At 53.2% G+C, this 23,691-nt stretch overlaps 9 protein-coding genes across 9 annotated transcripts; 7 read left to right on the top strand and 2 right to left on the bottom strand.

Annotated features, from left to right (window-relative positions):
* Nucleotides 1-38: 38 nt before the first annotated feature.
* On the bottom strand, nucleotides 39-590 carry POSPLADRAFT_1155300 (hypothetical protein; the record flags this gene model as incomplete). Its single annotated transcript, XM_024486931.1, has 1 exon — nucleotides 39-590. One exon carries the CDS (start codon nucleotides 588-590, stop codon nucleotides 39-41), a length of 552 nt encoding a protein of 183 aa, XP_024334902.1.
* Nucleotides 591-3,873: 3,283 nt separating this feature from the next.
* On the top strand, nucleotides 3,874-6,132 carry POSPLADRAFT_1155526 (hypothetical protein; the record flags this gene model as incomplete). Its single annotated transcript, XM_024486951.1, has 10 exons — nucleotides 3,874-4,049; nucleotides 4,099-4,387; nucleotides 4,446-4,636; nucleotides 4,692-4,810; nucleotides 4,843-4,900; nucleotides 4,957-5,029; nucleotides 5,098-5,368; nucleotides 5,416-5,621; nucleotides 5,686-5,891; nucleotides 5,955-6,132. The coding sequence occupies 10 exons, from the start codon at nucleotides 3,874-3,876 to the stop codon at nucleotides 6,130-6,132; spliced, it is 1,767 nt and encodes a 588-aa protein (XP_024334901.1).
* Nucleotides 6,133-7,799: 1,667 nt separating this feature from the next.
* Nucleotides 7,800-9,820, top strand: POSPLADRAFT_1061219 (hypothetical protein; the record flags this gene model as incomplete). The annotated part of the gene is made up of 4 exons (XM_024481357.1): nucleotides 7,800-8,227; nucleotides 8,285-8,427; nucleotides 8,477-8,612; nucleotides 8,668-9,820. 4 exons carry the CDS (start codon nucleotides 7,800-7,802, stop codon nucleotides 9,818-9,820), a joined length of 1,860 nt encoding a protein of 619 aa, XP_024334900.1.
* A 606-nt stretch (nucleotides 9,821-10,426) lies between these two features.
* On the bottom strand, nucleotides 10,427-11,106 carry POSPLADRAFT_1049783 (hypothetical protein; the record flags this gene model as incomplete). Its single annotated transcript, XM_024479838.1, has 4 exons — nucleotides 10,427-10,689; nucleotides 10,751-10,864; nucleotides 10,916-10,962; nucleotides 11,033-11,106. The coding sequence occupies 4 exons, from the start codon at nucleotides 11,104-11,106 to the stop codon at nucleotides 10,427-10,429; spliced, it is 498 nt and encodes a 165-aa protein (XP_024334899.1).
* A 917-nt stretch (nucleotides 11,107-12,023) lies between these two features.
* On the top strand, nucleotides 12,024-13,013 carry POSPLADRAFT_1155045 (hypothetical protein; the record flags this gene model as incomplete). Its single annotated transcript, XM_024486907.1, has 4 exons — nucleotides 12,024-12,353; nucleotides 12,409-12,513; nucleotides 12,570-12,771; nucleotides 12,871-13,013. 4 exons carry the CDS (start codon nucleotides 12,024-12,026, stop codon nucleotides 13,011-13,013), a joined length of 780 nt encoding a protein of 259 aa, XP_024334898.1.
* Nucleotides 13,014-13,137: 124 nt separating this feature from the next.
* POSPLADRAFT_1185506 (hypothetical protein) lies at nucleotides 13,138-14,287 on the top strand (the record flags this gene model as incomplete). Its single annotated transcript, XM_024489152.1, has 5 exons — nucleotides 13,138-13,196; nucleotides 13,390-13,702; nucleotides 13,806-13,968; nucleotides 14,032-14,121; nucleotides 14,179-14,287. 5 exons carry the CDS (start codon nucleotides 13,138-13,140, stop codon nucleotides 14,184-14,186), a joined length of 633 nt encoding a protein of 210 aa, XP_024334897.1. The 3' UTR covers nucleotides 14,187-14,287.
* A 273-nt stretch (nucleotides 14,288-14,560) lies between these two features.
* On the top strand, nucleotides 14,561-15,818 carry POSPLADRAFT_1076146 (hypothetical protein). Its single transcript, XM_024482893.1, has 2 exons — nucleotides 14,561-14,666; nucleotides 14,723-15,818. Exons 1-2 carry the CDS (start codon nucleotides 14,616-14,618, stop codon nucleotides 15,629-15,631), a joined length of 960 nt encoding a protein of 319 aa, XP_024334896.1. The 5' UTR covers nucleotides 14,561-14,615; the 3' UTR covers nucleotides 15,632-15,818.
* A 955-nt stretch (nucleotides 15,819-16,773) lies between these two features.
* POSPLADRAFT_1155417 (glycoside hydrolase family 20 protein) lies at nucleotides 16,774-18,558 on the top strand (the record flags this gene model as incomplete). The annotated part of the gene is made up of 2 exons (XM_024486942.1): nucleotides 16,774-18,404; nucleotides 18,516-18,558. The coding sequence occupies 2 exons, from the start codon at nucleotides 16,774-16,776 to the stop codon at nucleotides 18,556-18,558; spliced, it is 1,674 nt and encodes a 557-aa protein (XP_024334895.1).
* A 212-nt stretch (nucleotides 18,559-18,770) lies between these two features.
* POSPLADRAFT_1102710 (hypothetical protein) lies at nucleotides 18,771-23,689 on the top strand (the record flags this gene model as incomplete). The annotated part of the gene is made up of 8 exons (XM_024483235.1): nucleotides 18,771-18,861; nucleotides 19,264-19,940; nucleotides 19,989-20,144; nucleotides 20,197-20,962; nucleotides 21,021-21,181; nucleotides 21,243-22,038; nucleotides 23,458-23,503; nucleotides 23,668-23,689. Coding segments are annotated over 8 exons (2,715 nt in total), but the record flags the coding sequence as incomplete, so codon positions are not given.
* Between the last annotated feature and the right edge of the window lie 2 nt (nucleotides 23,690-23,691).

Raw genomic sequence — 23,691 nt, 5'->3', positions numbered from 1 at the left:
ATACACAAACGATGAACCTTATCGCACCTTTGTCTGCATTAGCATCCGCATACCAGCTCCTGCAATGTAAAGCCATCCAGAATCTCGTAAATGGGGGCGTTTGTGGCCTCGACACCGGATCGTCGAGCTTCCTCAGCCTTAGCTATGATTTGGGATTCCAAGTCAGAGGTGACCCTCGGGATATCAGCCCATTTGCTGCGCAATTCATCCAAGGCGTCAAAAACCCAAGTCTTGCTGGCTCCGCTCTCGTCTGTCTTGATAGGCAAGTCGCCCACTAGCCTGTTTATGAAGTCCTGTACTCTGTGCAACGACGTAGTGCATGATTGCTCGGTGACCAATATCCGGGCCACCATTCTCTTGCTCGCCCGAGGACTCGTACGCATCGAATGATAGCGCCATGTAAGCTGACCCTGTGGGCCTCGCGGGTATTGATGGTCGGCGATATTAACGGCGTGAAAGGCGTAGCAATCTTTGTCTTGTGGGTCCTTGCTCTCCTCCTTTGGTGCGAGCAGTATCGCCCAATGGAAAGCGGACGATGCGCCGCGTTCGTGCAGAGTGATATAGAGACGAAATGGGTTGCCACTCTGCATGCTGTCTGAAAGACTAAGACGTGAACAAAGCCTGATCAAATCGAGCAGCAAAAACATACACTTCGAGGTTGTCCGTGAGTCGGCGGAAAGGTGCAGAGCGCGACGTGGACTTTATACAGGTTGGATTGATGCGCATTGGCCCACCAACCTCGTGGCGCGTGCGCACAATAGTCGCTTGGATACTCCTGGATACCGTTGACGACTTCGCCACGTTGCATGAAACAATGTGGCGAAAAGGTGGTAGCATTACTGACGGTAGTACGCATTGTTCTTCACCAGTAAAAGGTGGCTCGCTTTCTCCTATGAGTAACCACGCACCATTTCCGCAGTATCACACGAGCCGCCTCTATTGTGGTGGAGGGGTTAAAGACGGGATTGAAGCGTAGACTCGAAGGAAGGCGAACAAATTTAGTAGAATATAGTCCGGGCTCGGGCCGCCCTTCTATTGTTCATAGGTGGCACTAAAGACTCGACCAGCCCCGCCGATAACCCTACCAGCAGCATGCCCCGCCGATTGTTTAGGTATGCTAGCACGGAATGTCCTGAGACAGTCAATTCAGACAGGACTCAGCTCGCGCAACATCATGCCGTCCTACTAGTGTATGATAAATTAGAGAACCTATCGACTGAGGAGACACAGAAGTTGAGGATGCACAATCTAGTCTTGTTCGCCTGAGCCAACAGGCAACATATTGAGCGCTATGCTCTATTGACGCCTTCCTGATGTCTCTCACCCAATCAGCTCGGCTTACCGGCTGGACCTGCCGAGGTTACCTTCTCGCCATGGGAAAATCAATGAGTTCCTGGACTACTCGCTGGGTTCTCGAGCTCCAGATTCTCGTTCCAAAGAGTCATAAAGGCCTGCGATAAAGAAGGTGATCCTTGCTATTTATGTATAAGATATTTTGTTTTCCCGGCACTGACAAATTCACTTCCAGCGAGCGAAAAAACGATAGGCGCGACCACCCCAAGTAACTGTTCTCTCCGGCCGATGATCCGAGATGCCGCAGCCACAGCAGCCACAGATCTACAGGCCCGCAGCCACAGACCAGTGGCAGGTTCGATGATGTTCGGGAAACACGGTAGATACAGCAGAACACGTGAATTTGTATGTACTTCACTATCCACTGTACATCACACTTAGTGTGAGGATCATTGCACACATTCTTGTATGGCCACTGTCATATCGTTCGAGTGCTTACAATTGTTCTATCTGAGTTCCAACACTTTTACACTAAAGCCAGCAGCTGGTGCATGCACTTTGTACAAGATGTGCAGTGTCCTATTGATGAGGACCCCCTTGCACTACAGACATGGATCAGTCATGTTCCAAATTTGCATGGGCAGTGGAGGTGGAGGACTCTGGCTTGCGGGTCGGGCCAAGGTGGCGTGGGAAGTTGTGCTCGTCGAGTGACCACAGCAGCACATTAGCATGAAATCCATCTTCTGTAATGATAGAGTACAGCAGTATTAGCAACACATGAGACTTGCAGTAGAATTATAAGGTCTACAGAATGTATTTACTGTTGAAACACACTGACCTGCATGGTCAGGAACGAGCTCGAAAGCTCGGGCGCGCGAGTAGCCAGGGGCCAGAGGCCCCTATCGTAGTATATAACGACCCCGCGCGAACGCGATTGTCCCTTACGGGCATCGCTATGCCTGTGGACAAACGCGCTCGCCGCGCCGTCGCACCGTTGTTCCAACATTTACAGATGAGCAGGATTGAGAGTGAGCAGTATGTCAGATAGGGTAAGCCGGTGGCTACCCTGTGGCTGCTGTGGCTGAGGCATCTCGGATCATCGGCCGGAGAGAACAGTTACTTGGGGTGGTCGCGCCTATCGTTTTTTCGCCTGCTGTCAGGTGATGGTCACAGTGGGTGTTTTCGTCCTGGATCAAGGGGATAGAGTCCTTCAGGCTGTTTAGTCACTCCACTAGATAACGACTCAGGATGACTAGACGGTTTTCAGGTTATCAATGATGCTGCATGCATGCTCTGAACGCCGTTGCTTTTCTTTGTATGACAGGACCCCTGATGAACACCGAGTTTGTGACTAGGGGCTTTCAGTGCCCGCTTTCACCTCGAAGTCTATCATATAGCCTGTTGCGTGCTCGCACGTCCCCGAATGATGACACGGAAACAGAACGACTGTGTATTATCAAGCAAGTCGCGCGTTCCGGGAGACCTGAACCTAGTATGCCTACGTACGCCGCAGTGGTAAGTTCGTAAAACACGCTTGTCTTCTTCCTGCTCCATTGCAGAGGGTCTGAAGCGGAATCAAGGATTCACCTGTAAGGTTCGTAGGCAACTAAAGGTAATACTAACCACGAGAACACCAGGCCTGGGCCTGTTCTACATAGTCTAAGTATTCTCACATTGACCACAGTCAGTCATGGAGTCGAGCTTCTACTCGATGTGGCAATGGTAGTTTAATATGTTCGTCTGCTATCAAACGTGCCCTTGAATACACTGTCTGACAGTCACGCTCTTTGCGACTTTCTCAACGTAACTCGGAGCAAGGGGTTCTACTAGTTCAATTATCCTCGGAATGACTAACAAGGAAGCAGTAGAGGTAAGCATTCATTTTGATACCGCTGCAGGAATGTCAGCTCATAACACTGACATACGCTGATGCAATGGCAGGCTTGGCACTTGGAATACTATGAAATACCTCCTTGAATATCTGAGGAATGTGATACGTGATACTAATGCCCACATCGCAAAAAGGATACATTACTGTGAGCGCAGGCGTAGCTACCGAGGCGGAAGAATTCCTTCAAATCAGCAAAGAACAGTTTTGCCCACGAAGTCAGCGCTTCCGCCCAAGATAACGGTCCCTATGTGCGCACATTATGAACACCAGACTCACACACGATCCCTACAGTATTCTAGGCTCAGGGAACGACGGCTCCCGATGCGTCATCTCCGTTGCCGCGTCAGAATGAATGCATTTGATAGAGTCGTCACAGGGCCCGAGTACGACCCGATGACCGTAGAGCGGCCTTACGTACCGTCTTCAATCTGGTAACCAGGTACGCCTTCCTTTCCGATGGTCGCCTGTGGTTCTACGAGCCCATTTGCTGGACTCGGGCGTCCAATTTTCGCCTGTGCGGCAATCGCGAGCACGAGGCACTGTGAACGTTTGCATATGTGTGACCAATCTGCACTCTGTCAGCTGTCATATAGCATGTCCGCGGCGCGCACAGGGTTCTCACCCATCTTTTGCCAAGCAATAAAATGGCCTCTGATACCGATTCTGCGTACGCTCTTCAACATACCGCGATGGCTGCAGACCTGACAGCAAGAATTGCTGTGATCGGGGCGGGCTGTGCAGGTCTGGTCACTGCACAAACTTTGCTTCAGGATGGATTCACAGATGTCGAAGTGCTCACCCGTGATCCTTCTCCAGGCGGCGTGTGGTGTGCTGACCGAATCTACCCGGGATTGTTCATCAACAAGTGCGTCCTTACTTCTCGGAGGAAATTGCTAGTTTTGACAGATCGACAGTGTTCATGGCGAATTCAGGTTCTCTTCCCTAGAGCTGCCACCATCCCGGGACGCGAAAGCCGGCGGAGGACGACTCTCTGGGCAGGACATGCGATTGTATATGGAAGAATTCTCCAAGCGCTTTCTTAAAGGCAGAATTAGGTATCGCACCGAGGTGCTAAATATCAAGCCACTACCCAAGGTCCCGTGCGACGAGTCTGGCTCGCGTACCTGGTTTGTGACTGTCAAGGATCTCACAACACACCAACGGAGAACTCTCGAGTACGACAAGATTGTTCTGTGCACTGGGGTGAGCCGTGGACACATGCTAGGCGGCGCGACACGCCGAGAGCCAAATACTTTGACAGGCATGCAGCCAGGCTCGTGTTCCTCCAGGTCTATCGCAGGAGGATGCTGCCGCACATGGATTTCTAGGTCCGGTCATACACTCTTCTGAATTCGGGCCTCGTCGCGAAGACATACTGCGAGCTGTGAAACCGGCCTCTGAGAGCCCTGAAGACATTGTTCTAGTCGTGGGTGGAGGGAAGTCTGCGCAGGAGTACGGCGGCTCCTGCGCGTACGCTTCTCATGCATTCTGACCCATATGCTTTTAGTATTGCAGCCTATTTGACGCGAGAAGGAAGGCGCGTGTGCATGGTATTTACCGTGGCCGATGCGACCTTTGCGGCCCCTATCCCGTATCCTGACTTCGTGCGCAGAAGCAGGCAAGTCCGTCAGCGCCTGGAATTCACAATGTAATCACAGCTATTTGCAGGTTGCTGTCAGTGTTTTCGCCGCATATAGAGTTACGCACACGTCTAGAGTGGGTGGCAGAATCGGTAGGTTGCATGATCGCTCCCCGCTTATCTTCAACGCTAGGAGATTCATGCACACGTCCTGGATCGGTAGCAAGATCGTCCAAGCCACATGGAAGCTGCTAAGCTGGATGTCTGTAAGCCCTCAAAAATACGCGAGAAGCCAGGATCACAGCTCACCACGCATCTTCCACGCAACCCGCAGTTCACGACGCTGGGGGTGCCAAGAAACTCACCCCTGCGACGCACCCGGAGTCTCTTCTGGACTTTGCGTACAAATGACGAAGGCATCGGGCTGCCCGACGGCTTCTACGACCTTATGAGACGAGGCAAGATCGAGCTCATTGCCCCGGCGCGCGCAGTCTCCATCGCAAACGACGGCCAAGGCGTCGTACTCCACGACAAACGTGTTATACGCGCAACAGCGATTATCAACGCAACGGGCCACGCATCTACTTGGGACAAAATCTTGGACCGTGAGTGGAAATACCATTGTGGAGACTGTATTGTGACTGCTCTGCAGAGGAAACGATAGAGGCGCTCGGCCTCAACAAGCAGTATACGGCGCATACTTCAGCGGAAGATGCACATGAATGGGACGGTTATATCACATTGTCCGATCCGCCTCCAGCGTGCGCTGAGCAGGATCAATGGACCATGTCAATTTACCGGGGGATAGTCCCACTGAAGTGCCTCTTCGACAGGGACTTCGCTATAAACGGTGGTACTGTAAGCATCTTAACATTCATCGTGCCGCTGCAATCACTCACATAACCGTGACGTGCGTTTGAAGCTGACAACAAACAACGGCTACGTGTTCGAGGTCTGTGCGCACTGGATCGCGTCGTATTTCCGCCAGGATCCGTTCCTCCGTCTGCCCAAGTCGAAGGAGGATGGGCGCGCATGCGTGGAGCGCAACGCTGCATGGCTGCGGAAGCGCTACCCGGACGCAGGCACATTCGTGAACGAGAGCAACGCCACTGACCTGGCCTTCTGGAGGTACTGTGCTCATCCTCGGGTCGGGCTATCCGGTGCTCACAGACTGCCGCCCTATCCCCGCAGCTGGCCGCGGTTGGCCGATACATTGCTCGACGACATGCGCGTCCCGAGCGCGCGGAGCGGAGGAAATGCGCTGACATGGCTGTTTCGGACGATCGAGCTGAAGGAGATCGAACGCCTAGGAGAGGAGCGTGCGCAATTGAGAGCGCAGTCCCGAGACCTAGCGGTGGTCGAAGCGTAGAGGCGGGGAGATGGTGAGGTCGCTACGATGACTTGCACCAGGTGATTCCTTCCAATGAGATGGGTCCCGTGGTCGTCTCAACCTGGTCATGCGTACCATGACGTTAGATCATGCGAAATTCAATGCACTTTCCGGCGATGTCACGATACCGCCCGTGGTCACGTTTATGTGTTCCTCATTCTAGGCCTAGACCAAAGGTAAGAGGAGATTGATATTCGTGTCAACTGAGCCGTCTAACAGTGGGTTTGGGATTCAAGAAGTGAACGTACGCGAGTTAAATAGACATCCCACTTCCACATGCGATCCAAGTGGGATCTCATAAATAATACTGATACAACGGCACTGCCACTGTCAAAGCCAAGAGTGCCGCAGCGGTCTGACTCAGAAGTTATGAACAGACGAGGACCGGGGGTATCTTCCTATGGGTCCTGCAGGCTCCATGTGGCAATTAGAATACAGCCTTTGGAGAATATAACGGGACACTACGGACTTATGACCGTCGGTTTGAGCTTGAAGCGTTCCACGCCATTTCCCATGCCCTATAGCTGGGAAGGAATAGACTTTGTACGCATCAGTCGATGAGCATAAGCCTATGTATATACGATCGCGCTTACCATGGCCGTGGACTCAGACGCTGATTTAGGCGCACTGCTTTCGCACACGGCGCGATGGATGGCCCGGAATTAAGTCCAGACGTGAGAGCATCATTACTTTACGTAGTTACACAGCTACGCGACCTCCGAAGGCCACCAACCATCGACCATCAATACAGATATCATGTCCTGGGCGCGCGAATGTTTTAACCATTGATGTACTGCGGCCTCGGACTGAGAATCCCGGTGTACTTCCCTCTGCGGGGTGACTGAGCCAACGTGTGCTCTTGCGTCTGAATCATTCGTTGTGATGCGTATTAAGTGTGATGTCGATAAGGGCTGAAGCAAGTAGTCTTGTTGTTGTGCAAGTTTGGTCGCGCTATAACCTATCCTAATATGGTATGAGGCATACCGAATTGGGCGACAGTTTGCCCCTCGATCGACGCAACGTCTGTTAAGGGTGGTGATGTCATCCCCGCTCTTTCCTTTGCGTCATAGCCTTCTCTGCGCGCAGGTATAAGGGCCCTATGATACACGGGTCAAATCAGCTTTCCACTTTCGCCCTCTTTCCTCTACTTCCACCATCGCCCTCTTTCCTCCACTTCCACTTCCTCCCCCCTATCCTGTTTCCCAGGTGCTCGAATTTTCCTCTCGCGCTGTCTATCATCGGCAGTAGTAAGGTCACCTCCAAAGGTGAGCGTTCTGCTCAAACTTCAATATTAGCAGGTCCGACATGGTCGGCGTTTCCCGATCAAGTATTGCGGCCGTGGTCGTCACGTTCGAATTGATGTTTGTTGGACATGCATGTGCTTCCCTGCCTTGTCTCATTCGGAGCCATCTTGATGCTCCTACACGGCTGTGCATGTCTTGAATCTCCAGTGTTGTCGGACGCAGCTCAACGACTCCCTCTTTTGGCTGCCACGAGCTGCCACATTTTCCCTCGTGAGTTTGTGACCGCTTTCGGTGACGGCTTGTTAGTCTCTCCGCCCTCTCACCCCATCTCGACAACTGGCCTGCAAAATGCTGACACCTAGCTTTGGCGACACCATCTCACCCCGCATACGGACTTCGAGTATGTCGAAGCCAAGCAAGTCGCCGGGTCATGCTTTACCATTACCTGGTGTAACGGAATCTTCTGCGTTGACTGAGGTAGCTGGTAGTCCGCCTAGAAGGCAGCAGCGCGCTGGGATAGATTCCATAAGGCCACCAAGTCCAGACATTGGTACGATTCTGGCGACTACTCCTAGACCTAGACGGCGGTCGTCTGCTGCTTTTGCTCCCTCTTCATTCCGGGTACGCTCTAGGACTAGCTCTGTCACCAGCGTGCCGTCAAGTTGGCAAGGCAATGTTGATGAAGCCGCGACCAGTTCTCCACTCGGCGGTTTGATGGACGATGGCGGGCTGAAGGAGGTCGACTCGGACATTGATTCACAGTCAGGGAAGGAGCTTGAAGGAGACGGGAGCGAGTCTGACTCTAGTATCGATCTGCATACTCCTTTACCGTGAGTGTATGAGTTTTGGTATGATGCTACTGTTTGACGGCCCCGCATTACATCTAGGCACCTCATGTTTCGTGATGGCCTCCTCTCTCCGCGCTCGAAGCTTCTACCTCATGGGCCTGGCTCTGCATACTCCTTGGACAATGACGATATCGTCAACGACTTGGATCGCTCAAGAAGCGTTCTAAGTGTTGCATCGACAGGTACGTCGCTTGACCAACAACCGCTGAACAGGTCTGACACCGCTCACAGCCGGATCGGTCATGACAAAATCGGGTCTGTTGTACAAGGACCCGCGCGATACGGCACGACGACGTTTGCGCCACCGCGATGGCCATCTTCTTCGTGCGGGAATGGGACTGACAACTGGCCTCGGCTGGAGTGACAGGTACGAGGCGTTGCTGTTCAGTCAGGCTGTGCGCTCATTTCTACCGTATATTTAGTGAGGATGAAGACGCCCCGTCGATGCTCACCCGTCGCCTCATCCACACGTCGATAGCCCGGCGCCCGTCGACGTCGCTTCCACGCCCTCTCTCAGAAATTGGTCCTTCATCAGTTGACTCTGTCGACTCGAGTCCGTCGCAGTCGCCGCCGCCTACAAAGTCATCGTTCCGTATGGGACCTTCTGGTGCCCTTCACCGTTCTGCCTCGACGTCGTTGTCCAACTTGCGTCGCCCTAGCATGACGGAAAGCGGCGCTTTGGGAAATGCATCATTGACTAGAAACAGGACTGCGTCATCCGCCTCGATTACGTCTGCTTCGACAACCTCTTCTACAGCGGTTTCTTCTACGTTGTCTTCAACCAACCCGGGAGGTGTGCAGGCATTCCGGCGCATAGTGCGCCTACCCAAGCCAGCGGATGTGCAGAGCATCATTTCGAGACACAAGCCCAAGTCATCTGCATCAGCGAGCACCAGCTCGATCGCATCGATCCAGAATGCTGCGCTCTCCACTCCACTCGCACCGCAGAGCAGCGGCCTACGTGTGCCTGCCTACCCGTTGCGCACAGCCAAGTCGTCAGAGATACCAGGAGGTGTCCGGAACAGGACCGTGTCCACAGCGTCCAGCACCAGCACCGTTTCCATGCACTCACACACGTCAGGGTCGTCCACCAGCACGGCATCCGCATCGAACGCCACGACCACCGCTGCGAACATGCGTCCCCTGCGGCTTCCGCAGTCTGCTAGCATTCGCCGCCCGGCAGGCCGTGCTCCCTCGGGGCCTGCTCCGCGCATTGCAAGTAAGAAGGGAATATCGCTGGACGGCCAGCGTGCGAGGGCGTTATCCACCTCGCAGGTTTTCGCTAGTCCATATACCACTGGCGCCGCGCAGGCTCGCTCGTTCTCGCCATCCACATTGAGCTCGCCGACTTCATATGGTGGCAAGCTAGCCTCGCCTCCGCTCTCGCCCGTCCCATCTCCGCCTCCCTCGTCACCACGAGTGAGACCACTCGTCCCCGGGCCGCGGCCGAAGCCGCGGACCGGGACTGGGATGACGTACCGGACGTCATCCTACGCGAGTCTGCAGGCGGAGGCTATACGTATGCGGAGCGTGTCTGTCTCCTCGTCGAGCGTTGGGGTCAGCAACATGTTCTGAACAAAACATACACTGGATTTTGCTGGCGCTGGCGCCGGTACCAAGTGTGCAAGGTCAAGCTACACTTATACATGTCTCACTCGCTTAGTCTCTCGTGCTTTCGATCTTGCTGCGTTCTGGTTATCATGCTATGTGTACAATGTCGATAGTTCCTACCCCACATGCGTTTAGTCACACATGCTACTATTTATTCTGTCCCCGTACATCTCTACACTGGCTTGTCTTCACTTGGATAGTGATCGGGGATTTATCTTGAATACGTTTCGGAATGAATCCAAATTCATACGCAATATATATCTCCGTGATAATGGCACTTACCGCCTTCATTGCATCAAGTACTGGATGCAGTCGTGCGGAATCCCATTGTGTATGCATTCCCCTGATGTGGTCCGAGGATAGGCAGTGCTAGTCGGCACCGATGACCGCTGTCGCCATCTTGTCCCCGCCCATCTAGATGGGCAAGGGAGAACTATCCACTGATAGCGTTAGCCGAGATGACCGGATGGCGGATACTCTAACAAGACTGCTACGAATGTGCATAGCAATTATCAGCCATCGCATTTGTCTTGTATCAATGTCACTCACGCAGACGTGCGACAGAGCGTATCAGTCAGATGTGTCGAGGCCTAGGATGAGCACCAACATCCAGACTTCCGCAATGGCGACGACGGCGGTCAAGGCGATGACAATCCAGCCGGCAGTGACGAAAGGCCGCCCGAAGTTGCGCCGCCCAGTCTGACCCACCGTTTGGATGGGTGGCTGACCGGTATGCGTGCGATGCTGGTCGGCAAAGTCGTGGCGCGAATGCCGTTGTCGAACGTACGCGAGCACGAAGAAGAGCGTGCCTAGAACGACGTAGACAAAGCCAACTATTGAGCTGAGCTATCAGAGTGCGTTTCTCTGACAGCGTGCTGTTAATGAAGCACCCACTTTTTGTGAAACGCCTGTCGAAAAGCCGGAGGATGGTCAGGGCGTAGCCGAGATTGACCATGGCGCTCCGGGCGTATGCGCCGTCGAATGTCCGTCCCCTGGCACGAAGCTCGACTGGGAACGTTCGGTGTCTTATGCGAAAATTCGGCAATTATATTCACAGACCTATCTCATTTTCATCTTCGGGAAAGAAGGAATCCGCCCGGTGCCCCCTAATATAATGTGGTCGAAGTAAATCATCAAAACATAATGCTATGCGTGTTCATAAGTAAGTCTGCATACCTGTACAAATGATGATGCTGTTTTTGAGTCTGGACGGTGGCGACAGCTTTGCGCCGCAACGTCACGGAGTTCATGCTATGGTTCTCGCGAAGGCTTAGACAGTGGACGCATGTGGGCGCGTCGGTCACGTGGACAGCAATACTTTCCCATTCCGTTGGATCTCGGCGACAGGTCAGGCTTATTCCTCACTGTCGCAGTCTGCTTGCCTGGCACCTTGTCAGTCTGACCACAGAAGGGTTCGAAAGAGAACCGAGGTCAACGCTAGAGGACGGTGCTGTACCAGGATCTACGTTCAGGCCGTCGACTGAGACAGCGTGATGTCCAGCATCACAAGGTTAGGGTGCTTCAGGCCAAGGTGTGTGTTGTTTGTAGCTGCTTCTGGACCTGGAAACCGAAAGCGTGGGCAGACTTCCAGGGCATGTGGTATGCCACTCACAAGTGCGACTGCTCTCGGTCAGTGTATTACAGGTATAGTGATCCATTACTGGTCAGTCAAGTACTGACTGCAGCGCAGCGTGCGAGACCATCTGCAATACCTAGAGAGAGATCTTCGCTCTCCCAAAATGCTCGTAGCTTCTGGTGGTCCTCTTCCTCAAAACCGTCGCCAGCTCAAGCTAGCCAGGAGCAGCCAGTAGAGGCGGCGCGGCCTGACGCACTTGTACCAGAAGAACTACCAGCAGAGTCGGCTAGCGTGGTCGAGGCGTCCGCATCGACAGATGCCCCTGTCACGAACACTTCTCTGCCCGACCTTCCCTCGGATGTCCCATTGCCCGACCTGTCTGCAACTCCTATTCCGTCGCCACTACACTATGGTGACCTGGCGGCCCTCGGGCTGGCTGGCTGGACTCCGGCAGGCCTATGTCGGTGGGGAACCGAGCTACTGCAGGTGTCAACGGGGATGCCTTGGTTCTGGACGATTGTCGGTGCGACATTCATTTCGCGCTTGATCCTCTTCCCCTTCACTGTGAAGTCGATGCGCTCGACGGCTGCGATGGCACCATACACGGACGAGATCAACGACCTTCGCGATAAAATGCAGACAGCGCAGAAGACCCGCGATATGCTTACGCTCCAGAGCGTTGCCATGAAACAGCGCATGATATACGAGAAGGCGGGCGTGAGCATGGTTGGGATGGCTATCCTGCCGATTGTTCAGCTACCCGTTACATTGGGCATGTTCTTCGGCGTGAAGAAGCTGTGTGACTTCCCGCTTGAACAGCTCAAACACAGCGGGGTCTCGTTCCTCCCTGACCTTACGCTTGCGGACCCGACTGGTATTTTACCGGTCGTGTCGGCAGTTGCCATGAACATTCAACTCACGGTGAGTTCACTGGAAACTACATTTTGTCTTACGTAGCTAATACTACTTTCTCAAGCTGGGCGCGCGGGACATGGTAACCGCCCCCCATATGGCACACATGATTAACTTCTTCCGCGTGCTGTCCCTCGTCGGTATCCCTCTCATGTGGAATCTTCCCTCTGTAAGTCGCTTTATTTCTTGTCCTACTTCTGTATTTATAACCGACCGGACTCTTAGGGCGTGCTCGTCTATGTTATTTCTAGTATCACAGCCATGTCGATACAGAGTGTGGTCCTCCGCCAACCAGCGGTACGCAGGGCGCTCGGTATTCCAATCGTTGAGCGGAAACACGAGATCAAGTCAGCCTCTTTCTTGGAGTCTATTGACTACGCGAAGAAGTGGTGGGAGAATAAAAAGAAAGAGCAAGAAGATGTCATTCGTACTAGTCGACGACGATAGTGCATGGGATCTCAGGGCCAGACAGTCTTTAAGTAGAGTATATACTCGGATAATTGCTTACTATTCTCACTGCTCACAGCATACGATTTGACCCCCGTCCTATCTGGTTCACCCAACACGCTCACGGGTAGGTTCATGAAATTAGCATCGTGCATCCAAATTGCCTCTTCGCAAGCGAAGGTTGTTTGCTATGGGCGCTTGTTGATTCATCTCTTAAACTGAAGACGAAACGCGCCTGCCCTGAACCCGATCAAAATCTGCATTTTTTTTCTCATTTCTGCCTTCGCGGTAAACGCGCCCACCTTCATCGATCCCTTGCTTCTTCCCCTTTCCTTCCCGCTGCACAATGTCTCTCGATCTCGCAAAGCTCGAAGCTCACCTGGCTACCAGGTCGTACGTTGAGGGGTGAGTTTCTGCACACGCTACGCTTCGTCCAGCATTGGGCGACATGATGAGTTTTGCTATGGTCCGTGTTTCCAAGAGGCGACTAGACACCGCCGTTCAAGTATGCCGACAACCTTTTACCTAGCCTTCTGATCTTCTATACAATCATCAAAACTTAGGAGAGACTTTTGAACTGATAGTTGTTTCCTCCCAGGTACACGCCCTCGCAGGCGGATGTTCATGTCTTCAAAGGCATCAATGAGGCCTCATTATATCCCAACGTCACCCGCTGGTACACCCACGTCAAGTCATATGTGTCTGAGCACGCTTCGCTCCCCGGCTCCAGCACGGCTGGCGAGGCATTCTTCGGTGCCTCTGCTCCTGCGGCCGCGGAGGGCGATGACGACGATGAAGTCGATCTCTTCGGCTCGGATGACGAAGAGGATGCTGAGGCGGAGCGCGTCAAGGCTGAGCGTGTCGCCGCGTACAACGTGAAGAAGGCCGCCAAGCCCAAGACCATCGCCAAGGTTCGTCTCAGTGTGTTCTGCGCCCCTCGTAGCCCGTGTAGTAGAAACAAAATGTGCCTCTGTATCTATGTGTTGAATGCGCTGTTAATCATGCATTATGTAGTCCGTCGTGACGTTCGAGGTGAAGCCCTGGGATGATGAGACCGACATGGCAAAGCTTGAAGAGAGCGTACGATCCATCGAGATGCCGGGGCTTGTCTGGGGTGCTAGCAAGCTTGTCCCCATTGGTTACGGTATCAAGAAGCTCCAGATTACCCTCGTTGTCGGTGCGTTGTTATAGTGTGGACGTGCCTGAAGGCTTTTACTCATCAAATTTCCCCATTGTGCAGAGGACGAGCTGGTCTCTCTGGACGACCTCCAGGAGAAGGTCGCCGAGTTCGAGGACTACGTGCAGAGCTCGGATATTGCTGCCATGCAGAGTGAGTATATGTTCACCCTTTTCACGTGGTTGTAGGCGCTGACCTACTCATTTGCAGAGCTCTGAGCGTGTTCCATTGCATTCACATCTATTTTGGGGTTGAGCATGGAAAGAAATTGTATACACGCTGTTGTACGGATCATAACCAATTTGTAGCATTTCTGTACAACTGTGAGCGGGCGGTTGATAAGCGCTGTCAAGCTGAGGCCCGATCTCCCTCCAACGCTCGTTTCAGTGATGTGGTTCCCAGCCACCGACATTGAGCGGGTAAAGTGACAATCCTTATGTTCTGACATTGTCGGCAACGACGCCTGTAGGCCTTGGATTGAGCAGAGGCCGAGAACACCAGAATTTAGGCGGGAGGCGGACGCCAAGATATATCACGTGGTCGCTAGGACGACGAGTGCTTTCGTTCCCCCCCGCCTTTTGCTTTCAACGCCCACCAGCTCGTCCTCGCCGCGCCCCGTAACCCGTCCACTCGTTCATTTCTACGCCATGAAATCCATCGCTGTTATACCCGTGTTCGCCGCCGTGGCACTGGCCTCTGTAAGTCGTTTTTCAGCATGAGGTGGCCGAATTTGAATGGTCTAATTTGCTTGTAGTCTTCTGCCCTCATTCCTTCAGGCATCAGCTCTGGCTGCTCAAATTTCTTGACGACCTTTAACAACGACTCGAGCCTTGCCACCTGTACCGCTCCTCTCATCGAGGCAACGTCGCAATTTGGCCCCAGCGCAAACAGCAGCTCGAGCCCGAGCACGTCCGCTGTCGAGAGCGCACTCAGCAGTCTCTGCAGCTCGTCCTCAGCATGCTCTTCCACCACCATCCGTTCGCAGCTTGCCGCGTTCTATGCCGCTTGCACAAGCGAGCTTACCACTAACAAGAATGGCGCCGTCCTGCGCACGTATGACGTGCTGTACTCGATCATCCCGCTCTCCGAGGCGATGTGCTCCAAGAGCGATACTGGCTCGTACTGCGTGTTGGACATCGCGACGACCGGCAGCAACTCTACGGGCACCGACGACTCCAGCTCGTCGTCCGGCTCCAGCTCTTTCTCCGAAATGGCGTCTAACCTTTGGACCTCTGCCACAAGTGCCGCATCGCCTGCTTCCAAGCGCGACTCCTCGCAGCAGACGATCTCAATCGTCCCCAACGTGACCACTTTCAACCAATACAACATCCTGTTCCTATTCCTCTCGCCCAATGGAACGACGGGCAACACGTGCACGTCTTGCGCACGGAACGTCCTCACGTCGTACATTTCGTTCGAGTCGACTGTTCCCTACGCACCGGGTATGTCCGCGAGCACAATGCTCAGCGGACAGGGCGCGCTGTACTCGGCGGTCCAGAAATTATGCGGCGCTAGCTTCCTGAGCGGTGCAGCCCAAGCTGCTGGCGAGTTGTCGGGCGGTGTTGTCCACAGCTCCAGTGCAATCAAGACCGCGGCCGGCAGCGTTGCTGCCGGTGGTGTCATGCTCGGCGCGGCGGCACTATCGCTGTTTGCTTTGTTCTAAGGGGGAGGTGTGCGGGAAAGTTGAAGAGAAAGGAGGATTTCCGCCCTGGCACGTTTGTTTTTGCTGTGCGTTTGGTGCATGTAGCCGTGAGCTGCTTTTTCTCTTTCACACTACCTATACCCTGTGCCGTCTACATCACGGACCTGAAATAGCTGCCACTTAATAGCATTGTTGCGATCTCTATGTTACGAGGGGTTAGCTCAACGTGTGGTGTGCGGGACTTAAGTTGCATGTATACTACTAACGTAGGTCTCAGACAAGTTATGAGCAGGTGAGTGCCTCATCGAATGTCATAACATTCTTATATTCATCCAACAAAATGTGATGTAGGACTCGCTGCATAGCTACATCCGTGGATAGCAGTCTCTTAGCTACTGCCAGGGGAGGGGTCCTGGAAGCCACGTTCGTGACCATTGTTATCGCCTGTTAAGATGAGGTGAAATCATGGTGCGGACATCTTTGATCCTTTACATTCGATGTAAACTGCAGCGACAGGGGTCGGCAAGGATCTATTCTCGTGCAGACAACGCCGTTAAAATACAGCTTCGCAAGTTGCTTCTGCAGCTTGGTCATGGAGCCGGAGACTGTTGTGACTCGTGAGTGTTTGATTCGTTTTCTCTAATACCTCGCCCGTGCAGTCATGTGGCCCCTCCTGTCTATTTTTTCCCGCCTCGTGCATAGACAGTCCGAGGTAGCCGGGAACAACAGTAGGCTTTCAAATCAATAGCGACTTGGGGCAGCTGGTTCCTCGACCACGATACTGTCACGGCAGGTTTACATTTCTGTCATCTGTCCAAGTAAAGTCTCTCGCATTCCTGATCAGGGTTAGGCGTGGGTGAGTGATCGATTGCCAATCCTAATCCGGAGTCTCCTCTCGACGCCAGCCGTGGACAAGCCGGTCGGATTGCGAAGAAGATCGAAGGGAACTCATGTGCCATCCTATGTTGCCGGCATGGGTCAAATTTATCGTGGTATGTGATTTGTTGTTCGGCCTATTCTTTAGGTACGTCCTGCCGGGTCGCACACGAGGTGGCAGATAACGGATATATCTCAAGTGATACGTGCCTGTGAAGGGATACCGACACATACAAGAGCATGGCAGCCGCGACTGCACCTTACTGCCTGACGCTGAGCGACCCACCATGTTTCTCAACGCCGTCTTCGCCGCTGCGTCGCTCCTAGCGGCCGTCTGCCATGTCGACGCACTTTGGCCACTGCCGCGCAGCCTCAGTGAGGGGACCAGCGCCCTCCGTCTGTCGTATGGATTTCATATCACGCTCCCGCCCGACATTGCCAGCCCGCCTCTTGACTTGATTGAGGCTGTCGCCCGCACCCAGGCTTACCTATTCACCGACAACCTTGGCAGGCTCGTCGTGGGCCGGGGTGCGAGCGACGTCAGCGCGTTCGAAACTGCTCCGTATTTGCCGGAGTTGACGCTCTCCCTCGCACCTGGCTCAACGGTGCTGTCTATTACCGCGGAGGCACAGAAGCCACTCGGAGAGCGAGATGAGGCGTACACGCTCACTGTCCCCTCGAACGGCTCGGCGGCATCGATCACAGCGACATCCACACTGGGCCTCTTCAGAGGTCTCACAACGTTCGGCCAGCTGTGGTATGAGTACGATGGTACAATTTATGCCATCAACACGCCCCTCGAGGTCGAGGACTCCCCCGCCTACCCATATCGTGGCCTGCTGCTCGACACCGCACGCAACTACTTCCCCGTGTCCGACTTGCTGCGCCAGTTGGACGCCATGAGCATGGTCAAGATCAACCAGTTCCACTGGCACGTTGTCGACAGCCAGAGCTTCGCGCTCCAGATCCCCGGGTACGAGGAGCTCGCGGAATACGGCGCGTACTCGCCGCAGATGATCTACTCTGCGAGCGACGTCGTGGAGATCGTTTCGTACGCGGGCGCACGTGGGATTGATGTCTTGGTCGAGATTGACACACCCGGCCATACCGCGGCCATCGGCGACGCGCACCCTGACTTCGTCGCGTGCAACCTGGCTCGCCCATGGGCAGACTACGCCGCCGAGCCGCCCGCAGGCCAGCTTCGCATGGCGAACAAGACCGTCGCGGAGTGGACTGCGGGATTGTTCTCGGCCGTCGCAGAGATGTTCCCGTCGACAATCGTGAGCACGGGCGGAGACGAAGTGAACACATACTGCTACCAAGAGGACCCGGAGACGCAGGCAATCTTGAAAGCAAGCGATTCCACCCTCGAAGAGGCGTTGAACACATTCGTCATGGGCACGCACGGTGCGCTGCTCAAGGCGGGCAAGACGCCCGCAGTGTGGGAGGAGATGGTGTTGGACTACAATCTGACACTATCGAACGAGACGCTCGTGCTGGTGTGGATCTCATCCGAGGACGTGCAGGCGGTCGCGGAGAAGGGGTTCCGGGTGATACACGCCGCGTCGAACTATTTTTACCTCGACTGTGGCGCCGGCGAGTGGATCGGAGACGACCCGTCGGGGAACAGCTGGTGCGACCCATTCAAGACGTGGCAGTACACGTACACATTCGACCCGCTCGCGAACCTGACCACGGAGCAGTACCCGCTGATCATGGGTGGCCAGCAGAACCTGTGGACGGAGCAATCGAGCCCGTCGAACCTGGACCCGATCGTGTGGCCTCGCGCGGCGTCCTCGGCGGAGGTGTTCTGGAGCGGCGCAGGCGGTAACTTGACGGCAGCACTTCCCCGACTGCACGACGTGTCGTTCCGCATGCAGCAGCGCGGGATCAATTCGATTCCATTGCAGCCTTTATGGTGTGCGCTGAGACCGTTCGAGTGTGACTTGACGTGGTAGATGTGTCGAGTCGAGGTCAATGCTCGTAGGCTTTCAATCACGATTTATGATGCGAATTGTATTTTCTTGAGGGCAGTCCAGGACTTTGCGGTCGTATTGGATGCTCACGTATGACGGGGTTTTAGCACCTGAGATTGCTTAATGTGTTGACGCAATATACAGAGTGCAATAGGACTGTGCGAGCAAGCGTGCTGTATTCTTGTATATTGCGAGGACAGTCATGGTCGACAACGGCACCGAGGACGCAAGCGGTATTGAACGCGCCTATCGCTTTGACCATCACAATCACAATGTAGAATATTGGACTGATTTGCGTATACCAGGATATGCTTGGCAGCGAAGGTATCCTAGAATACCGACGCAATCTGATCAAGCAAGGAGGGCAAGGAGAAGAGCCCGTCCATCATTGCGAACATTGTCAGTATCGTCGAAAGTAGAAATCTATCTTGACGATGAAGGAAGGGTCTTTTAGCCGCATTGAATGCACTTATAATCTAGGGAGCTAGAGTATACACTGGTTTCATCAATGAGACAGACTCCTAGCAGAGCCCCGAAAAAATCAAGATTCAAGAACTCGAACTCGGCTCCCGGCGCAGAGCACGTGACTGACGCGTTTGTGGCTTTGCCCGTGTTCCATGCGCCAAGTTCCATCTTTGTCCAGGAACTGCCTTCAGTTCTGACTACACAAAGTAATTCTCTTGTATCTGAACCGGGTCGATCGGTTTCGCCACCCGATTGCTTCTCTCATCACCACCCGAAGGCACGTCGCGTGTGCTGAACCATTGTTCTCCTACGCCATCACTGATGCTTTCAAACCAGCCACGTACTTTTCACGGCGAGCCACCCAGTCCACAAGCCACACCGTCCGCATATATTCATATTTAAGAGATGTGTCGAGCGACCTCAATCCAAGACCCGCGTCCCCTATGGATCGTAAGCTGGAATCCCCCGTCTGTCAGAAATTTTCGAACCTCAATATTAACGGCACACCCTCTGCCCCAAAGGCCACTAGCAGGGATGCATATCTACAAGGTGACACCGATGCCAGACGTCAGGCAGTCATTGAAGACATTGGCAAGGCGATTCCCCAGGTGCCTGTCAGCTATTTCATGAAGGCACTGGTTCCCAAAGTACGCAGAGGGATCAATGTCGACAAGACTATGAAAAAGCTCAAGAAAGATGGCGATATTGTCGATGGCCACTGGGCTGTTCTACCCGATGATCCAAAGAAGGCGTCTTTAAAGGAAGATGATTACTTCAAGTCGCTCGTCAATGTCGCGCGAAAGATTGTCTCAGCAAGCGGCGGAAAGGAGAAAGACCAGCTCCTGGAACTCGTTCAGCAGCCCAGCGAGTCACCGGAAGCCTATACAAGGACATCGGAAACCAGGCCCGACGGCTGTTTCGTACTGAAGGAGAGGCCAGCGCGCCTTCAGTGGAAAGACGTGGCATTATGTGCAGAATACAAGAAGAGAGACCGGCAGGGCGATAAAGATGATGTGCGTTGTCAAGCTCCTTACAATTCCCATCGATTGACCTTTCCACAGGATGTGCTCAAGGTCCTCTGGAGCATGCACCAATGCATGCGTGAGGATGCAAGGCACCGGTTTGTCTATGGTATGACTATCGAGAACAATACCATGAGGCTGTGGTTCTCTAGCCGTGCAGATACCCTCGTTAGTGAAACGATTGACTGGAGAACAGTAAGTGGGCCTCTATAATTGGAATGATTGTCTCTCACCAGGTGTTCCCTAGGACTGCAAGGCTGTCGTGCATTTTTTCTTAGCAATGATGTTCGCAAAGGAACACCAGGTCGGTTGGGATCCTACTATCGAGTACGTTGTGGATCCCAAAGATAAACACAAACTCGTTCCCGGGAAAGACGGGGCACCGTGCTTAAATATCTTGATGCAAGACGACAAGAAAAGACGGACTTGGTACCGCACATATGGCCTCCTCTCCGATCATGGCGCTCATGGCGGGCCAGGTCGAGGAACACGGGTCTGGAAAGCAAGGAAGTTGAATAGGAATAAACAACCAGAGGGCGACTTTGTTGCGCTGAAAGATTCATGGATCGACCACGATAGACCCAGGGAAGGAAGTATTATGCAAGCCGTTTTGGATTCGGTGTCCGACCCGGATGAGCGGGATCTTCTCGCCGAGCTTTGCCTGACTGTGATTGTTCACGGCGACGTTCACATTGAAGGAGCGCGAGACGACACTCGAGAGGTCATGAGACGTGGCTATGATATTCCGGCTGATTATGGAAGTTTCAAGCTTCAAGGGCGCCCGAAGGATGGCATATGCACGAAAACCAACAACACTGGAGCAAGCTTTCCGTCAAACTCCGGAACTGGGCACCCTCGCTCACAGAAACCGCAGAAAAAACCAGCCACTCCGAGACCTCATTTGCATCATCCGCGAGTCCACTACCGTATCGTTTTCGAGGAAGTGTGCAAGCCTATATATGATGTAACTTCGCTCAAAGACATTTTCGCCATTTTGATAGACGCATTGTCAGGTGAGTTCAAGCAATCTTGCCGTCGCCGTTTGCACAGACTCACACTTCACAATCTCAGCTTTGAAGATCATGCACAAAGCTGGATGGGTGCATCGCGATATCAGTTCGGGCAATGTGCTCGGGTTCATCCGCAATGGCCGAATGGTAGGCAAGCTCGCAGATCTCGAGTACACTATGAAAGTCAGCGCTCCAGACAAAGGGTACCATGAGATCCGTACAGTGAGTATAATTTATCCATATCCAATATGAAGACTTTCGTTATCTGACGTACCTGAAACAGGGAACGCAGGAATTCATGGCCGTCGAGGTAGAAGGCACGAAATATTACTTCAATGGGACGAAGACGAAGACTGTCCTTGACACGTCGAAACTTTCAGCTCGGCAAGAACGCGACATGCTTCAATCAGGCGAATTAGCTGACGATATTAAACCTGTGACAAACGCAGCTCTCGAAAACGCGGTGTTTCGATACAATCCCCTCCACGATCTCGAATCCCTTTGGTGGCTCGCGGCTTATTTCATTTTCAACAGAGCTGTCATCCTCGTCGGCGGAAAGATGCCGCCCATGGGCGCCGCCGAGCTAGGAAACTACGAAGAACAACGCATGTGTGCAGCGGAAATGTTCTACTCAAGCCATTACAGGCACACACTCATGACGAGCGAGGATACATTTCCAGCATGGATCCCTCGCCTACATGGGGCTGTCCGGCCAATAGCAAGTACCCTGAAGCACATGCGGGAGCAGCTAGAGGCGCGCTACAGAGAAGTGGAGTTCGACGCCACATCCATGGCTATGATCGATCACACTGTCGCGGTTAATGTTGCTGCTTTCTTCATGCGTCGTTTAGGGGACGCCCTGCAATACGCTAAGGTCGAGGATATCGAGGTGGGTGCCCTCGATGTTGACCCACGGGCAGCAATCGTCCCTCCGCCGCATGACTATACAGCTCGTGAGGTGCAGGTGCTTGCCTTGGTAGGCTCTCCTGTATCGAAGGCGATCGGAAAACGCATCATGATCGAAGAAGCCTCGAATGGTGACCAACTGGATGACGACCTTGTGCTCATGGGACCTATGAGTAAGCCTGACTTTGGACGACGAGTCACGCGACGGGAAGGAAATAACGGATCTCAAGACTCCATGAGTCCTACTTCCAGTTCGTCCTCAGAAACAGTCTCTAGGGATCCAACTACCTCCAAGGCCAAGGACAAATAGAAGTCAAAGCCGAAGCGCAACTTGAAGACGATTTTAAATTAGGCTGCGCTATGATAGAGGTACCGATCCATTTTGTCTCGTCTCTCACTCCAGGACAGGACCGCTTGAATTATTTACAAACCCCCTTAGGTCGTACTTTAGGACTCGATCCGCATGCATTTTTCTCGCATTCTGTCACATATACTGCATCTTGCTCCTGCTGAGTAATTCTTCTTCATAAAACAATAAATGCTTGGTTGATCGGAGTGTGTTTGAGACCATGACAGCGCATCTTCTCAACTCGGAAATATCCTCTGCAAGCGGCCTACGCACGTACTGTCGTTCATACGCCTTCTTCGATGTATCCTTCTCGACGAGGTGCCTATAATACTTCGTGTGCTCAAAAGACGCGAAGGTTACAAAATTGTCCGCTGCCGGAAATTGCATTTGCGGTACTCGCCTGAAGAATAGACTCGGGAATTTACCTTGGTCTTTCAGTCTGCGTGATGGTACTATTGTAACTGAACTAACACCAGAGATGCCGTCGCTGTGTTCTGGCCAGTGGCCGTCAGAAAAAGAAGACCTTCGCAAGTCATTGATAAACCGGGATATCTACAAGCATGTCCACTGCAGAATTATATTGAAAAGTGGCCACACGCGACGGCGCCGGTACTAAGTAAACCCTCCGAGTCCCGACTTATTATAGCAAGACGCATGCTATCGGAATTTTCTGGTGATATAAGGGTCTGCCTTCATGGCTCAACTCGTTACTTATCAGGAATGGGAGACGCAGTAATCTCTAACTCAGAAACTTGAGTTGCTCAGTCAGAACTTGGAGCAGTACCTGATGGACGCAATTGTGCCGTTGGCCGCACGTTTCCCGACGCGTGTCTCACGGGTCTCAAACTGGGTGGTTTCTTCACTTCCCGGAAAGTACTTTCACTCGCTAAACTTGGTTACGGTGGAGGCAGTGGTAATGCAACACTCTCCAGATGCGGAGATCAACACATTTAGAAGAGGATCGTTCCCGTCCTGTAGAAGATTTTGATATGAGATTAAGGGATACCGGATTTTGGAAAGGCACGCGTGTGGGTCCGATCTTGATGTGGTCTCGATCAATGATGCAACGAGGACGCTGAGAGTTTGACGATCTGAGTTTGAGTTTGACCTTCACCTGATACTGCTCACCGCGGCAGTGTTCTTTTACAAGGAGCGTATATTCTTCTCATGTCAAATCTACCGTCTCCGTCTTTCCAGGGTCCACTGATGATCAGCGCATCGTCCGTTATTGACGCGCCCATAGACAAAGTATGGCAGATCCTCGTCGACTTCACGTCCTATGCCGAATGGTACGTCCGAGTCCCACACGTTCACATAAGGGCATGCTCATACTGAGGCGTGTATCAACTCTCAGGAACACCTTCGTGTACGGTGTGCATGTCCCTGCGTAGACAGTGTACACCGCTAGCTGACACACGGGAGCAACAGACACAAACAGATAATCGTAGGACAGTTCTTCTAAGGAGCCGTTGCCCGA

This window comes from Postia placenta, assembly GCF_002117355.1.
Source record: "Postia placenta MAD-698-R-SB12 unplaced genomic scaffold POSPLAscaffold_16, whole genome shotgun sequence".
Taxonomy (NCBI): Eukaryota; Fungi; Basidiomycota; class Agaricomycetes; order Polyporales; family Adustoporiaceae; genus Rhodonia; species Rhodonia placenta.
Note: the sequence above shows the minus strand (reverse complement) of the source record. Positions and strands in the feature narration are given on the sequence as shown.

Bases quoted from the DNA above. Each gene is read 5' to 3' on its own strand.
- POSPLADRAFT_1076146 (XM_024482893.1), top strand. From the start codon at position 14,616: ATGAAATCCATCGCTGTTATACCCGTGTTCGCCGCCGTGGCACTGGCC. The intron at 14,667-14,722 runs GTAAGTCGTTTT...ATTTGCTTGTAG, and splicing joins CCGCCGTGGCACTGGCCTCT to TCTTCTGCCCTCATTCCTTC.